This window comes from Zea mays, chromosome 4 (genome assembly GCF_902167145.1).
Source record: "Zea mays cultivar B73 chromosome 4, Zm-B73-REFERENCE-NAM-5.0, whole genome shotgun sequence".
Taxonomy (NCBI): Eukaryota; Viridiplantae; Streptophyta; class Magnoliopsida; order Poales; family Poaceae; genus Zea; species Zea mays.
This window is the reverse complement of record NC_050099.1, coordinates 139,957,091-139,975,101: the sequence shown is the minus strand read 5'-3', so window position 1 is coordinate 139,975,101 and position 18,011 is coordinate 139,957,091. Positions and strand designations below refer to the sequence as shown.

The following is an 18,011-nucleotide window of genomic DNA, read 5'->3' as shown; positions in this document are numbered from 1 at the left end:
ATGTTATGTAACTGTTGTGTACGTGAATAACTGATCCTGGCACGTACATGGTTCGCATTCGGTTTGCCTTCTAAAACCGGGTGTGACAGCGATGATGTGGTGAAGCTCACTGCAGGGTCAATTTATAGATCCCTGGGGCGGTGGCGCTTAATTTGAGTGGACAGTGGGGGCGGCCGGAGATGAGGAAGAAGTCTGGCGTCGTGGTTACGTGTTCCCAGCCGTGGCGAGCTCATCGGCGATGATGGGACGACAGTAGGGAATCACGGCGGTGCCGTGGAAAGGCTCGGACACGCGGCGGGCACAGAGATGGCACGACGGCGGCGAGCGGCTTTATCTACGGCGGTGAGCAAAGGGGAGGGGTACCGTGGCCGATCGGGGTGGCTTCCAGCTCAACGGCGACGACGATCTTTTGACCCCGCGACGTTATCGACTTACCCCGAGCGGGAATCACGACGCCGGCGACGCGAATCGCGGCGGAGGAGTGATCGACGGCGGGATTCTTTTGCTGCGTCCGATCTGATCCGGTTGGGCACTGTACCATCGTGAACTCCCATCAGAACACCTGACAGTCCATATTTAGGGTCGATTTTCTCCAATTTTTGTGTGGTGACTAAACCAACCTTCTGTAACAAAGTTGTAGAGCTATAAACCGACAATAATTCGGCTATAGGAATTGAACCCATTTGAGCACTGGATCAGGGTTTAATTCGAACCCAAAGATGGCTCTGTTACACTGAACATCTGAATTTTAGACTGAATCAGCCTGACAGCTTAACTTCAGGCTCAATTATCTCTGGATTTTTCTTAACAAGTGAGCTTACCACCTTAAGCAAAGTTGTTCTTCTATAATCAGGTTACAATTTTGATGGGGTGACCTAATATGAATTCTCACTATTTTGAAAGCTACACAGCCCCAAAGTTGGGCCTTCAACACTGAATTTCAGACTTAGTATAGAACTCAAATGAGGTCCATTTTGCATTTAAGTCCAAAACTTAGGGTTTGGCTTTCAAGTCCACACATTTGTGAACCAAAGGACTTAAGAAACTTATTTGATTTGGTTTTTGCACTTTAGCCCAAAAGTGGACTAATTTTGCACATAGGCCCCTAGGGTTTAGTTTTAGGGTTTTCCAGGGTTCCAATTAGGGTTTCTGGTATCCCAGGGGTATAAATGTGATTTAAGTTTATGTTTGGGAACATTTTATGACTATTCCCCTAAAGCCTTTAGGTTTTCTCAATTTGGGTTAAGTTTTACCCCTTTAATCCCTATTTAGGGTTAAGCTTCCTATCCAGGGTCCTATTTGTAAAACATTAAAACAATACAACTTGTTTGAAATTTTTGCCTAGTGAATGCACTCTAGGTGTGTCAAACATATGCAATGCCAATGCTTATGATGCCATGCTCAAGTTTTAGTTATAGTAACACCAGGGGTGTTACAGCCTGGGGGTAGACCTTCAATTTGTGCTCGACCAGTTCTCTCGGGACTCCCGGCATATACGCAGGTTGCCATGCGAATACGTCTCGGTTATCTTGCAAAAACTGGACGAGCGCACCTTCCTATTTGTCATCTAGACTGGAACTGATGATAGCAGTTTTGCGCTCGTCGGTGAAACCAAGATTGATTCTCTTGGTTTCTTCAGTCGACCGTATAGAGGTCACGGCTTGAGCTTCATTCGCGGGTACAACGAGGTCTTCCTCAGGCTTTGAGTTCGCCTGCGCAGAGGAAGTCGCCGATGGTTTGGTAGTAAGGGCCACCTGAATGGCCACTCGGAAACATTCTGCGGCGCCTTGGAAGTTAGCGCGCACAGTTATGATTCCTTGTGGTCCTGGTATCTTCAATATCATGTATGTATAATGTGGAATGGCCATGAACTTCACCAATCCAGGCCTCCCGATGATGGTGTTGTATCCGCAGTCGAAGTTTGCCACCTCGAACCTCAGGAACTCGGTTCTGTAGTTCTCTGGAGTTCCGAAGGTGACCGACATGTAGATGTGGCCCAGCGGATGTTCTCCTTCGGTCAGCACGATGCCGAAGAAGGGTGTGTCCGTCTCGTGGAGCTCTTTGAGGGGAACTCCCAAGCCTTGGAGCATCCGGGGGAAGGTGACGTTGATGCTGCTTCCCCCATCCACTAATACCTTGTTTACCCTGCTCTCTCGGATCACCGGATCGACGAGGAGCGGGTACTTGCCTGGGTGGTCGAAGTTGAGCCATTGGTCTGCCCGGGTGAAGGTGATCGGGTGCTCAGACCATCGGTACGGGGCGGGGGGACCGGTAGCCGCCACCAGTATCTGACAATCGTTGAGCTTTTGTTGTCTCTTGCTTTCTTGCGACCCGTGTCCGCCGAAGATGATGTTGACTTCCCTGTCAATGCGTGGGAAGGCTCCACCTCCTCCCTCCTCCTGCTGCTGGGGTTTTCGCGATTCTCTTGGTCCTCCTCGCAGCGGGGGAGGAGGTAGAGGTTGGAAGGGTCGGCCGTTCCCCACGGAGTGCTTGAAGTCTCTGTAGTTTCGGAGGGTGTGGCGCACGTCCTTGTGGTACGGGCATTGGGCGTCGAGGATGTCGTCCAGCATGTGTTCGCCTCCGCGAGGTCCTCCTCGGGCGCGAGAGGCGGGCGGTCCGGCGGCATGGACCTCTTCACGAGGCATCTTCTCCCAGCGTTTGTCGGGTTGCTGGTTCGTGTCACGTCGCGGTGCTGTCGGTGCAGGCTTTGCTCCTCCGATGAGGTCTAGAGCTCGTTCATCGGCGGTGATGTAGAGGTCGGCTTCCCGGAATAGCTGCTCCGAAGTGGTCGGCGCATTTTGTAGTATGGCTCGGACGAAGGCTGAGTCATTGGATCCCCGGTAGAAGTCCTCGATCACTGTTGCTTCCGCGACCTCGGGGATACGATTTCTCATGGTCTGGAATATTTTGAGGTACGACCGGAGAGTTTCGTCCCCCTGGTGCTTGATGGATTTGAGGTCCCATGGTTGCGCCGGTTTATTGGAGAGAGATTGGAAGTTGGCGGTGAAGCACCGACTGAAGTCGCTCCAGTCGTCGATGCAGTGTCGGGGTAGGTGTCGCAGCCATTGCAGTGCGTCTTGCCCAAGGACGATAGGCAAGTACACGGTCATCACGTCCTCGGTTGCCCCAGCGGCTCGGGCAGCAGTAGTGTAGACAGCCAGCCAGCCTCCCGGATCCTGCTTGGGTTCATATTTGTCGACGTTGGAGACCTTGAAGTTAGGGGGCCATTGAATGGCCCTGAGGCGTGGAGTAAGCGTCGATACTCCACAATTGTCTTCTTGTCGTCGGTGATGATGTCTTTCCCGGGGAGGGGAGTGGTTGTCGTGGTGCCTCGATCGTCCCCGGGTGGTGCCACCAGTTGAAGTCGTGGTCGACTCAGTCCTGGTGGCCTGACTCCGTGCTAAGATGCTGTGATCCCGGTCGTACTCTTCCCGGCGATGGATCTCGTTCTCGTGTCATCGTTCGTGCGAAGCGTTGATGGAGCTCCGTGCATCCCGCCGACTGTTGATGGCGTGTCGTAGATCGTTCGGCGGATGGGCGAGGGGTAGAAGGTGGTTGGCTGCTAGAGTGAATAGCCGCTGATAGCCCTCGGCGTCGGGAGTCCGGGGGAGGCCATCAGCTATCCGAGCCAACACTCCACCGACTTCACTCGGCGTGTTCATGGCTCGGGCGAAGTCGGGGTTCAGGTTGCGTCCGAAGAGTGGATTTTCCCGACGTTGCCTCGTTTCCTGCTCGGCCTGTTCTTGAGCCTGCCGACGGTCGCGTCGTCGAGAGTTCCTTCTTTCTCTGAGGACCCATTCTTCCGGAGTTTCTCCCACTTCTGAGACCTCGTCTCGCGATACGGGCTGCGCTGGATCCCGTTCTCCGGCCTCGTGATGTCGCTGAATATTTCGGCGTCGGTTCCTCCACCGGCAAGACTCCCGATGAAGATGTTCTTCTCCTGGTGCGGTTGGTTCATCGTCGGAGATAGGATTCAATTCCACTCTTCCCCCGATGAAGAGGACATCAGGGTAGAATGGAGCAGCTGTCGCGACGATCTTCTTTCTGTCCTCCTTTGAGGACAGAGGCACATAAAGAGCAGCTTGACGGCCCTTGGCCTCATTCGCTTCTTTCCTCCTTGTGATCCGTGTCCATTTTTCCGTCGGAGAGGTGGACAGTGGAGTTCTCCGGGTTGACGGACCCTTGGCTCCTAGCTTGCTGAAGGTGATCTTTTCTCGGAGCGCTGGAGGTTGTGCTTTTTCCTGCTTTGCCCCGATTTTCTCGGAGATCTTCGAGGAAGAATTTCTCTCCAGTGGATCCGCGATGCGATGCAGAGTTCCCTCCTCATCTGCTACAGATGAGATAGTTCCAAAGCAGAACACGGACCCGGGGAGGAGGATGATCTTGTGCTAGAAGGTGACGGCCATTGAGCTAGCTTGGATCGATGACACACCCCCTACCTGGCATGCCAGCTATCGGTGTTTTGGGTCCGACCGCGCTTCCGGGGTTGCCCCTCAAGGTGCTTTTTGGAGTAGGACGGTGTTACCGACTGTAGCTCGATGGTTCGTGACAGATGCACGAGAAACAATGGACAGTTGTGTACAGGTTCGGGCCGCTTTGAGATGCGTAACACCCTACGTCCTGGTGTGAGTACTTTATGTGGTGGGTTACAAGGAGGTTCTCTAGTATTGGAAACGTAGAGAGCCGGTGTGGGTGGCTAAGTAAAATGAAGTCGATCGTCTTAAAGGGGTGCCCGCTAGGCCTTATATACTCGACCGTGGGGTATTACATGCGGATATGATAACGACGTGTGTCTAAGTAATAGCGAACTGACTGAGTCTATCTTCCTATAATTCAGCCGACCCATCCTCGCTCGGTTCTGATGTACGGGGTTCCTGCGCGGGAAGGTCGGGTCACTGTTGTGATCACTGCTCGAATTCGTCGGGCCGTCTGGGCTTGCGTCGATCTGATCTTGTGTCGATCCGCTTCACTAGGTGTTCTTTCCCAGGCCCATGAAGGGATGATCTCGCGAATTATTGGGCCCACGGGCCTTTCGTGAGGTCTTTTATCCTTCTGGTGGACCCGGGGGATATATGTCCTCCACACTCCATGTGCTACATGATGCTTTATTTTTTATACATATGTTTCACAATTGCAACACCATTTAAGTTTGCTGGTATTATTTTTAGGATTTTTTCTTGCAAGGCTTGTTCATATTTGGACCTGATGTGAGATCCTTGTTTTTCACCATATTCCCTTTTCTTGCACCCATGGTGGTCTTCTACATATTTGTGCCTAAACATTTTATCAACGAGTTCCCTGATCATTGGGGAGTTTTAGTTATGGTCATAGCGATTGTCTTCACAATATACGTAAGTGTTGTTTTGCTTTCTAAACTTTTTCGAGGAATTTTGTGGAGGCTTGTCTTCACAATATATTAGTTGTTGTGCTTGACCTTGCAGATCCTATGCATACCGATCTATTAGAGCTCGGTCATCACTGATCAAAAAGGCTGCAAATAAGCTGTTTACAATTGAAATCAGGAGTGAAAACATCAATGGAGGGTCTAGGTAGTTCCTTGCAAATAGCCATTTATCAAGTTACGATGGCCGCCTGTCAAAATGAGACAATATTTATATATTTAGTTCAACTAAGCTTATATGTTCCAGAATAGGGACTCCATAGTTTTTATAACACAACTTCAGTTAGCACCTCAAGATGTTGCATGTGTCCACTTGCTTCTCAACTTGTGTTCATGGTACCCCTTTCTTGTCTTTTTAGAAATCATGCTTTCTTAAGAATTAACAATAACTTCGTCACTGATGATAATTTTACAAGGGTGGCAAATAAAAGAGGCCAAAGGTTATGTATACAAGGGTCGGCACATGAATCATTTAGGAAGTAGGAATGAAAGGGAATAAGCTGTACCTAACTACCACAAAGAAACTTTTGACTGTTGGAGAAAAATATGTGACTCATGTATTTCCATTTACTCATGTGAAATGGTTACAGTCATAGGTAGAGTGATTCATGACCATCATATGATTCCTAAGAATGAGAAACATGGGTCTATAACTGAATTCGCCTTTCACCAAATTCTTTGTGATAGTTCTTTGACAGGAGACATAACTCCTTTCTGTAACACCCCTGGTGTTACTGCCACTAAAACTTGAGCATAACATCATAAGCATTGGCATATCATGTGTTTGTCACACCTAGAGTGCATTCACTAGACAAAAATTTCAAACAAGTGTATTGATATGACATTTTATGGGTAAAACCCTAGAGTAGGATACTTAACCCTAGATTGGGCTTAATAGAGCAAACAAGGTCTAATAAGGGAAAACTTCAAAACTCAATTGAAATAGTCATAAAATGTCACCATGGATGAACTTAAGTAGCATCCAAACCCTAGAAGTATCAAAAAACCCTAAAAAGAACCTTGGAAAACCCTAGACTAAAACCCTAGGGGGCTAAGTGCAAAATTAGTGCACTTTTGGACTAAAGTGCAAAAACCGTGAAGTTAAGGCACCTTAAGTCATATGGTTCACAAGTATGTGGATTTGCAAGTTAAACCTTGGGATTTGGACTTATTTGCAAAAAGTCCTATTTGAACCCTATTGGCTAAGTCTGAATTTCAGTGGGATTGGCTCAACTTTGGGGCCCCATATGTTCCAAGTTATAAAGTTCTTGCCCTAGGTCACCACATCAAGTTTGTAGAGCTACAAAAGGGGAACAATTTTGCTATAGAGAGCAAGTCTTGGTACTATGAAAAGTTTTGAGAAAATTGGACTCCAAGTTGACCTGTCAGGCTGTCTTAAGCCTGAAATCAGACTGACAGTGGCCTAGCACTAGGTTTGAGAACCACTTTGAGCTAGATCTGTTGCTCAATTGATGGTTGTTGCTATAGCATAGTTGTAACTGGTATGAAGGGCCGCAAGTTTGCTACTGGTGAATTAGCAAGTTCTTATGAAGAAATCTATGTTCTGGACGCTACAAGTTGGGCTGTCAGGGGCTCTGAAGTGCATTTCGCGATGGTACAGTAGCAGAAAAATCTTAGGTACCGCGTATCTCGCCGCCGGTACCGATCCACGCCGTGATTTGCGCCGTGATCCAGTTAAGCGCTCGGCGAGCATCTCCTCGCGACGATACTCCTGATCCGGGTAAGATCGCCGCGGTGGAGGGTAATAATTCCGGCCGCCACGTGACCACTGATCCTTCCGGCCGTGCCTGGTCACCGGCGCCGCTCCTCTCCATTCATCCACGCCCTCACCTATTTGACCGCGTTACTGTCGCGACGGGACGTGGCAAACTCATAAGAAAGGGCAGCGCCCGACGTCACCGCTGGTCGCCAGCTAAGTCCGGTGATGGTTATCACCATGGCCGCCACGGTGGCTCACTAGGCCTATAAATTCACCATGCTCTCATCCCCCTTCATCCAAATCAACCAAGCACAGCTCTTCGTCCCTTAGTTGTGAAGCCAACGAGTCACTAGCCACCCTGTTTGGTCCACCACCCTCAGAGATCACCGGAATTCCCTGGAATCGGTTTCCACCGCCGCAAGGGACCCCTCCATGGCTAGCATTCCTTGGGTTAGTACATACCAAATTGCTTAATGTTCTAGCCTCCATTAAGTCTCCTGTTACTCGTAAACCTATCCAATTGTGCTAGACTACCCTGAGTTGTCTTGAACATATCAAAATGTTCTCGGTTTCCGCCGTCATCGTGGACAAGGAGAGTCTGACTCGGATTTATGAAATTGATGGAGGGGAAATGGTCGCCAAGGGTAGAATTCGGTGTCGGCCACGTTAGGGCCCTGGTATTAAGTATCCTAGCCGGTGCAAGCTCGCCGGAAGCTCTGCGCGTCGCCGTCCATCATCGAGGGCTTCGGAGTGTGAAGAGTTAGAAGATCAGGGGTCCAACTATAACTGTCAGCGACTCAAGGAATAGTGCTGTGACCTCGCTTCAGATTATTCAAAAAGACAGGGCCTTTCTGCAAATCTGCTAGCACGGGCGCGCGCGAGGGCGCTTTCCTCCTGTAGTGGGCTGACTTGGGCCGGTTTTGGTCCAATACTGTTCATAGTTTTCCTTTCTCTTTTTCTGCCAGAGCTAAAGAAATTCTAGAAAATTGTAGAAAAATGATAAAAATACCAAACCAATTTTGCTAGGTTTCTAATTTCCTATAGTATTTAATAAAAATAATTTCATGATTTTTAGTTCCAATAGGGAATTTTGGGGTATTTTAAACAGTTAAAATATATACTTCTGGAATTTTATAGAGTAATTTATAATCCCAAAATTCACTAAACTTTTAGGGAAAACTCTAAATAATATTTAGAGGCCTTGGGTAAAGTTTGGTATGATTTGGACTATGTTTGATACTTAGAACCCAAAACCCTAGCCCCTGCCCTATGAACTTCACTATTGACTCCGAAAACCCTAAGTTCTCGGACATCCGTGAAGGAAAGTTGTATTCAAGACCTTAGATAATAAACTTTTATTATCTTTGCATCTTCATAAGCATTACATAAGCATTCGTTATTATACTTGGCTATATTTAGAAAACGAGGAGGAAGTAGAGGTTGAAGAGACAAGGACTTCATCACTACCACCACCTGAAGAACATCAGGCAGGCAACTGTTTTTATTTTGATATCTACGGAACAGAGCCTGATTCACCAGTAACACAAGGCAAGCCCCGGTGCATTTGCCACCTCCTTGTTCCTTTTAAAATATTTCTCACTTGCTTGATGCATTAGGTAATAGGAGTTGTGTGCTAAACCAATTCCTGCATTTTCTTCTTTGGATTTGATTACTTCTCCTTAAATCCCTGTTTTACAAAAGGTTTTTCTTATGCTTAGTTTTGCTCTAGAAAAACAAAATGTTTTGTTTTCACAAAAGATGATGTTGCAAAGTGGGTGGGATGTTTTCAAAAATAAAACTTGATGATGGATCCATCATGGCCATGATGGGTTCAACATCGGAAAGGATGTACCTCTGCCAGTTACCAAACTTTGGGTTTGAAATGATAAAGCTGAGATCGGACGGATGACTTGCATGAGAAGAGAGTCTCGGTGTAGTGTCTCCGTCTGAGTCGATTAAGGACCGTCTCGATGTAGGCTTGATGATCGAGGACCCTTTAACTGGTCACATGCCTCGTCATGGGTAAGCTTTGCCTCGGGCAGACTAATACCAGAATAAGATAACACACAATGGGAGTGGAGAGATGGCGAGAGTAGTGTGTACCCTCCATGGCAAGAGGCTGGACGGTGGTGTATCTGTGCTCTCGGTTGGCGTGAACCTGATCTGGTCTTAAGAACCCCGGTGGCGAGTTGACATATGCAAGGGTTAAGTGCTACATATGTCGTGTGATTGGAGATCCTCAGCTGAGTATAATCGATTCGGATCGCCGTAACTTCGCGGACATGAAGACTTGGTCACTGACCTACACGTAGCATTCCAGTGAATAAGAAGGGTTGTTAAGAAATCGACTAGTATAGGTCAAGTGATTGAACTAGGATAGCAAGAACTCTAGTTACAGGTAATTTTACTTAACCTGATAAATAAAACTAGATTTTTAAGGATCCACTATTAGTAAGCATTTCTGCAAACAGAATCATTGATTATTGATAAGCCTTACCTTGACTCCCTTAAAGCCAGCATATCCTTGAGAGTCTTTTACTTTGTCGGGTAAGTCTTGCAAAAGTACACTTTGTACTCAGGGCTTTGTCCCATGTTGTTTTAGGTGAGGAAGCAGCAAACTTTTGTTGCTTCTGTTCAAAGGTGGTACCAAAAGAAGAGAACCAAGACTAAAGCTGCGGGAGGAAAGGTCCTCCGTTAAAAACTCTTTACTACTTATTCGGGAGGGGTTTTTGCCTACCATGTTTTGTAATAATAATACTCAGCACTCATATATTTTGGTTCTGGTCTGTAACTATATAACTCTGTCTTACTTTTCAATAAAGTAAGTTTTTGTAACTGCTTTCGCACTTTCGTACCTCCGATGAATTGTAATGTCTGCGTGACGGGTGAAACACTCTTGGGAAAGGTAAGGAATTCAGATACCGAACTTGTCAAGTGATCAGGTGCACCTGTAGGGTTGTCTGAGGTCCGTTGGACAAGGACAACTGTAGGTGGGCCTAATGACTTAAGAGGTTCTGTCACACTTTCTTTTTTGGTGATAGACCTCAATGGTGGCCTAAAGCCCTGAAGGAACTTGCAGTGGGTCACTGATTTTGTATAGGGTACAAAAGACTCCATCAGCCATCCATTCCATCCTATTTAGACAGTCTTCTAACTCACCTCCCTTTTTGGTACTTATTGTTTTGTATTATTCTGATGTACAAAGGTATGTAATATCATAGAGATAAATACGCCCCTGATGTTACAGCTAACTCATAATTACTCTCCAGCGGCAAGTGTTTTATTGTCCCATTAACAGTTTCAACAACCCACTATTTTTTGTTTATCTAGTGCGCATAACAAACTCACTTACTTTGAACACACTGCCACTATTTTTAACCTTGAATCAGGCTGGGGCTTCATTAGAAGAAGCGAACACCTCCATAACATAAACTGGGTTACCAACCTTGATGATCTTTCCTTGGCCCTTTCCTTATAGAGATTCCTTGCAGACTAAATTCTGTCCAAAGTACACCTAAAAAAATTTATTAAAGTGTTCTATTGTCATTGTCAATTATCCTAACGACCATACCAACTTGCAAGGCCACAGATAATTTCTTAGCAAACTAAGTTGGTAATATGAGGAAGACAGGCTGCATAAGACAAATACATGTCGTTTATTTTTATAGCTTGGATGAAGCACTTGGTCAGACCGAAATGTTCATAGAGTTTCAGTTGGTTCAGTGCCAGGTACTCCGTCCTCTTGATTAATGGTTGGCACCTAAATTAATCAACACAGTAACTAAATAAACAATAATTTTATATGCATTGGCTTGTTGAAGTAATGTACACCATTCACCATATAATTTGTATCCACTATGTCCGAGGGAAAACACCATTAGTCTATTACAATTAATTATTTCTCATTTTTACAATGGCCAACTAATAATAAAGTAATAACCATATTGAAGTCTACGAATGATCAAGAGATTGACCCTTTTATTCATTCGGTAATGGCAGGGTGGAAAATCAAAAAAGGTGGGGGTCTGTCAGGTAACATTTCTATCCTTTTCACATATGCAATAGTCATAAAACTGTAGCAATTTCTTATACATTAAACATTCATCTGCTATGGTTGTATGTTATCTTTATACTTGCAGCATGGTGATACGTGATAACATATCATAATGATGTTTATTATTGTATATCTACGTTTTACACTAATTTTTAACTCTTGTGGCAACGCACGGGCATATACCTAGTATATATATTTATCATCATTCATTTAAGTATAGACATAAAAATCAAGAACTACAACTACTAACATTTTGCGATGGAGAGAGTATTCAGCATGTTCGCTTGGTTTTAATACATACCGGCTTTCTATTGCTTGTGTTTTGTCTTTATAGATTGCAGTTGTAGCAACCTAAACAGATGGCTTTAATCCGAAACGAACAAAACACATTATTGTAGATAAGAATAAATTTTTGTATAAATTATTTTATACATTATTTGCTCTCTACAACAAAAAATAAACAATATTCATATCCGAATTTTATATCTATTATTTGAGAAGATATATAATAAATTTATGGTTTACATTTTTATAAAACTTTACAAGATCAATGCTAAAAACAAGAATATGAATTTACATAACAGATTTTATATCCTATTTATTCGCAATTAAAAAAATCAAAAAACTAATATCCGAATAAATATTCGTTTTCATCCCTACCTGGCACCGGGATTACATTTTCGTTTTATAATTTTCGAAAACTATTTTATTCACCAAAATTTGACTTTATATTTTCAAATTTAAAAACTAGAATACACAAAAAAAATCAGAACGATTTTCATATCTTGATCCGTATCGAAAACAAAAAAAATTACCGATTTTCACCGGTTTACCGATCGAGAAGTTAATCCTTGACTGGCACATCGAGATACAGCCTATATAGGCCTCATTATCATACCGGCTCAACTTGGTGTACACCAAATAGGCGGCCTAAAAATCAACATGAGTCATCTAGATCTGATTATTCATGTCGTATCTAGGGATAACAACAGGTTTGAAAACTCCACGCATAGTGTTTACAAACTCGTGCCTAAGGTTAATTTTAAATCCACATATATTACCCATGGATGGGCGTGTTTGAAACTCATGCGGACAATGATTATAAACTTGTATCGATGAGGTTAATAATAAGCCCACACTCATTACCCATTGATATGTGCAAAATGATACTCAACCAGTTATCCATGGGTACCACAAATCCATGGATACATTTATGGACATATAATTACACACTAGTTAGGTGTCAATATGTTGATGTGTTATCCTTTAAATTGAGTATAGAGTATAAAACACAATGGTATGTATGTTCTAAAGTCTTAGGTCAGTGTGAATATGGGTATGAAGCAAGCATAAATTTAACCTTTTACCATCTAAAAATGGGAGAGCAATATGGAAGAGATATATTTCACCAATATATATAGACACACACGGGTGTTAGACTATTATAGAATGTGTAATTATAGTAGGCCCTTGATTTGTTGCCTTCATTTGTGGCATGCGGCTTGGCTCTCAAGCCACCCAACCTCTATATGTACTCATGCATATTCATGGAATACAATTAATCATTCCCACACTTTCATGGTATCAGTTGTGGTTCTGATCCGCTACCCTTCCGTAACCACCGCCAGCCGTCGATTCGGTCGTTGCACCCGCCGCCGATTCCATCGCCGAGAGCACCGCTGATCCCGATCCGATCGCTGCACCCACCGTGATTCCATCATCGGGAGCAACGCTGATCCCATCGCCTGTGCCTACTCCCCATCGATTCGATCGTCGACCCCTCGTGACGTCGTCAACTCGCATCGTCACCAGTCCGAACGTGCCCCGTCGTTGTTTGTTCCCTCATGGCGGACGTTGACGACGCCACTATAGCCCGACGCGCCAAGGAGGAGATCGTGCGTCGTGCAAAGGAGGCCCGCCTCCGTACTGCCACCCTCGATGAATATGAGTGCGTCCACGAAGCTCTCTGGACGCAGGCCACAACCGTCGTCAACATCAAGGCGCTCATCCTCGTCATCCTCGTTCAGGCCACGAACACCTACACCAAGTGGCGCAACATGTTCCTCACTATTCTCGACAAATATGCTCTGACCCGCCACATTCTCCAGGATGAGGCCTTCCCATCAATTGTTCCATTGAATTTGTTCGTTTGGCCTTTCTGTGAAGGATCTACACGCCAGGACCATGATCGCCAGGTGCAATAGCTCTGGCGACCTTTACACGTTCTTCCCACCCACCACCAGCATCGCCGCTCTCATTGCTGCACTTACCTCACTTTGGCATTGTCGTCTCGGACATCTTGGGCGCGAGGCTATGTCCAAACTCATCAGCTCCAGTGTTATCTCCTGCAATATAGATGATCTCCACCACATATGTCATGCGTGCCAGCTCAGTCGGCACACACATCTTCCGTTTGGGTCTTCTAGTTCTCGAGCTCTTAATAATTTTGATTTAATACACTGTGACCTTTGGACATCTCCATTTGTTAGTGTGTCTGGGTACAAATATTATCTTGTTATTTTGGATGATTGTTCCCATTACATTTGGACTTTTCCCCTCCGCCAAAAATCCGAGAAGTTTTCTACTCTTTCCAATTTTTTTGCATATGTTCACACTCAATTTAGCACCACCATCAAGAGTGTCTAGTGCTATAATGGTCCTGAATTTGACAATTCCCTGGCCCGCACGTTCCTTCTCTCCCACGGTGTTGCACTTCGCATGTCGTGTCCATACACTTCACAGCACAATGGAAAGGTCCAACGCCCTCTCTGCACACTTAACAATATTTTGTGCTCTATTCTTTTCCAGGCGTGTCTTCCTCTAGTTTACTAGGTCGAGGCCCTTCATACCGCCACCTACCTAGCTAACCGGCTCCCCACCAAAACCCTTGCCTTCTCGACACCCTACACCGAACTCTATTCCACCCAACCTTCCTACGACCATCTCAAAGTTTTTGGGTGTGCTTGCTACCCTAACATGTCCGCATCACCTCACAAACTTGCACCCCGCTTCTCTCTATGTGTGTTCCTCGGCAACTCCTCCGAACACAAAGGCTACCGTTGTGTAACACCCCAGGTGTTTATATTCCGCTCGACAACGAGTATAGATTTAATAAAATAGATGCTAAATTTTAATCATCTTCGTTTATCGCGATTTTAATATCGCATCTATTTCTGTCTATTTAGACTCCTCCTAAAGTTTTCGCGAATTTCGGAACGTAATTGTTTTGAAAGTTTGCGAGTCCTGTGCCCAATTAAAATCCATCGAGTAAGCACATACGAATTCGGAAGCTCGACCTACTCATATGATTTTATCCCCAGACAAATTTATTTAGAACTCGACGAATGAAGTTTTCGGAACAAATTATCAGTGCCAAAATCAGTTTATTTCGGTCTGTCGTTTCTCGCCCAGGTTCAAATCTTCAAATATAAATAAAGGGTAAGAATTCATCTGACACCAGAAATATTCACCAAATCAAATTCTGTCTAAATATTGTGTTCATTATTGTTTTCGATCCACCCTTTTGTTGTCCCTTTTAAACCCCAATCCCAGAATCCGTGTTTATCTTTACGATTAAAAAATAGAAAATATCCTCCCAGCATTCCTATCCTACCGCCGCGCGCTGATGTTCATCTCCGGGAGATTTTTCCCCCCGCTGCTGCCTCCCAGATTTTTCTCCCTTGGATTCTTATCTGTCGCCGCCCCTTGATTTTTCTACACGCGCCGTCATTATCTCCAGCTGTGGAGCTTCTTCTCCCTGGCTGCGTCTCCCTCCCTCTCCCTCGTGTCTTCTTCTCCCTGCTCGCTGGCGTTCCTCCAGCTCCCTGCTCACTCCTCTTCTTCTCCCACGCACGCACAGGCTCCTCCCTCTGCGCATCTCCCTGCGTCCGGTCGAGTTCTCCACACCGCGCTCCACTGCTCGGCCAACCGCTGCCCAAGTCCGGCCAGCCGAAGTGCTCCATCTCCCAGCTCGCGGAGCTCCCTGGCTGGCGCGCCGACTTGGAGCTCGCCATGGACGTTGGCCACCGCTGCATGCTCGCCACGGCCTCCCAGCTCCTCCCAGCCGCCCCTCCTCCCTCTACTCTCTGCGTGCTTCTCTCCCTCTCTCCCCTTCTCCCTACTGCACGCGTTGGATCTCAGCTCACGGAGCTCTCTCTTCTGTCTTTCATGGCGAACGCCTGCTTCCCCTGCTCGGATTTCGTCTGTGCCCCGGGCTCCATGGCGTCCCCGCCTCCATGCTAGTCCCAGCCGAGCTCTCCCTCTCCCTGGTCCCTTCTCTGCGTGCCCTGGTACTCGCTCGCTGCTGCGCTCGCTCTCCCCTGCCTGCTCGAGTTCGCCCCCAGCTCCTGACCATGGAGCTTCGCCCCGGCGGCCTCTTCTTTCCGGCGGCCGGTCGGAGTTTCCTCTGCGCTTGTCCTGGCAGTCGCGCCATGGCCAGCTCCTCTACTCGGCCTTGTCCTTGTTTTTCTTCCCTTCATGACCTGCCGAGGCTCCCTCCCCAGCTACGTCTGTGGTCATCGGGCATGTCAGCTGCCGCAGGCTCGCCTCACCCGGCTTCGTCACCAGTCTTCGCTCGACGCGTCCTTATACTCAACATGGGGTTTCTCTGCTATAACATTGGCTCGCCGTGGCCTGGTCGATTTGTCCTCAGTGTCGCGCCAGCCGTGCAGATCTTTCCATCGCGTTCGAACCTCGCTATCGGCCCACCGCTCTCGTCGCCATGAAGACTATGCAACAGCGCTTGGTCTCAATGGTCTGTTGATCTGCATAGGTGGTGGTTTGGTTAAGAGTGGTGTTGATAGAAGCAGAAAATGAATTTTGTGTAAGGCTCGCCTGGTGCTCGACGAAACGCCTCACCCACGAAAGCATCGTCGTTTTTGGAAACTTTCGCATCGGTTGGTAATAATGTGCTCGCTACTTCTATTAATTAATCTAATGGATTAGATGATATAATATTCGCAATGATTCTCCTGTATGTCATGTAGTAATGCTATAAAGTCTAATCTTATTAAATTGATGCCTCGTGTGATGTGTCCAGTATAATGCTTTGTTAATGCTTGCGCAAAATCTTGTTGATTAAGAAATTAATTAACTTGTCGTCACCCTTAGTCTGATTATTTGGTGTCCGAAGTTAGTAAATCGGGATATTATAATTAGTTCGTAGGATATGCAAGTGAGTCTGAAAAAGAAGTTTAGACAATTAAATAAAATGCTTCTATCCATCCTATGAATGTTTTAGTGGTAGGCGTTTTCTGTATTGCTCGTGTCAACTGGTGTTTATTTGATGAAGTCAATGCTCTGCTTTAGTGATCAATTATATGTCTTGAATAAAATGGTGATTGTTGTTCCGAGTGTCTAAACATAAGTAATATAAATAAGCTGATTACAACTGAAACTTGAAAACTTCATAGTGAATAGTGCACGCCAATACATGAAATATTTAAATTATTCCAGAACACTTTCGTATTTGATAATACTTTATCAGCTAGCTCAAATAGCATGATGCTTTAATTAGTTAGTGTGCGAACGTGATTATTGTGCCAGTGAGTCATAGGTATATAGGATTTACTTACAAAAGTTGTGATGCCTTGCGGTTAAATATTTAATCATCTTCGGTATAGCGATAATTAGTCATATGCTATTCCTGTCTATATGCATTCATGTGCATCCTGCATTTCAATTAGGTACGTTAATTGACTACGTGATATGGAGGACCAAAGCTGAGCCGATCACAAGATGATGTTAAGCGTGGGCTTCTCCACAAGGTGATGCTGGTGGATCAACCTGAAAATGGGCAGACTGAACAAGTGTCAACACAAAAGGCTAGTCGCCAAGTGGTCGCCATCTAACAAACACTAACGTAGTGTTTATTCCAGGCAAGCCCCGGTGCATGCAACCCCTTCCTTGTGTTTTTAAATGATTTTTACACACTTTAAGTCCAGCGAAATGTGCATTAGGTTTATAGGAGTTGCTTGGAAACCCTTTGATGCATTGGCTACCTTGAAATCCATTCCTTTTATAGATACTTCTGGTGAAGTATCAAATATGATTTACAAAATTGCTTAGCCCTGCCTAGAGGTAAATCTTGCAAATAGAGTTTATCCTTTGCACTAATGCCTAGCTCAGGTTTGTCCTGAGGAAGGATGTCTCTACCTACAAGAATATTTTCACCAGGATCATTGGGAGATCTAATGCAAGGTTCCCTATGATGTTTTAATCATCCTAAGGAACACAAACAATCCTAAGGATGGAAGTACTTAAATCGAGACTTGGGCTAGGAACATGTGATGTTCTACCCAGGTTGATTAAGGATTATAGAGAATGTAGGCTTGCTGATTGAGGACCTTTTAACTGGCCACATGCCTCGTCAAGGGTAAGCTTTGCCTCAATCGGACCAATACCAGAAATGCCAACACGCAATGGGAGTGGAGAGATGGCGAGAGTAGCGTGTACCCTCCGTGGCAAGAGGCTGGATGGTGGTGTATCTGTGCTCTCGGTTGGTGTGAACCCGGTCTGGTCTTGAGAAACCCGGTGGCGAGTTGACATATGCAAGGGTTAAGTGCTACATATGTCGTGTGGTTGGAGATCCCCAACTAGGTATTAATCGATTTGGATCGCCGTTACTTCTCGGATATGAAGACTTGGTCACTGCCCTGCAATCTAAGTCATGGATGGAATCATAATGAGCAAAAATCATGTTGTATTGATTAATGTGATGATGAAATTAGACTAGATGCAAACAAGGCCTATTAATACTTAATCTAGCATAAAATGTTGAAAGTAAGGACTCATTTTAGTAACCTTTCTGCAAACTATTAATGTTGATTCTTGCTAAA

General features: G+C 45.5%; 1 protein-coding gene across 3 annotated transcripts; it reads left to right on the top strand.

Annotated features, from left to right (window-relative positions):
• The first annotated feature begins 14,810 nt into the window (after nucleotides 1-14,810).
• LOC100381469 (uncharacterized) lies at nucleotides 14,811-17,157 on the top strand. Of its 3 annotated transcripts, none has more exons than XM_023302216.2 (2): nucleotides 14,811-16,070; nucleotides 16,860-17,157. In XM_023302216.2, the coding sequence occupies exon 1, from the start codon at nucleotides 15,411-15,413 to the stop codon at nucleotides 15,897-15,899; it is 489 nt and encodes a 162-aa protein (XP_023157984.1). In that variant the 5' UTR covers nucleotides 14,811-15,410; the 3' UTR covers nucleotides 15,900-16,070; nucleotides 16,860-17,157. The 3 variants fall into 3 exon arrangements, with proteins under 3 accessions (XP_023157984.1, XP_023157983.1, NP_001167776.1); XM_023302215.2 differs by having other exon boundaries at nucleotides 14,811-16,074; nucleotides 16,860-17,078; NM_001174305.1 differs by lacking the exon at nucleotides 16,860-17,157 and having other exon boundaries at nucleotides 14,909-16,184.
• The last annotated feature ends 854 nt before the right edge of the window (nucleotides 17,158-18,011 follow it).

Coding starts and splice junctions, on each gene's coding strand:
- LOC100381469 (XM_023302216.2), top strand. CDS start 15,411: ATGCTAGTCCCAGCCGAGCTCTCCCTCTCCCTGGTCCCTTCTCTGCGT.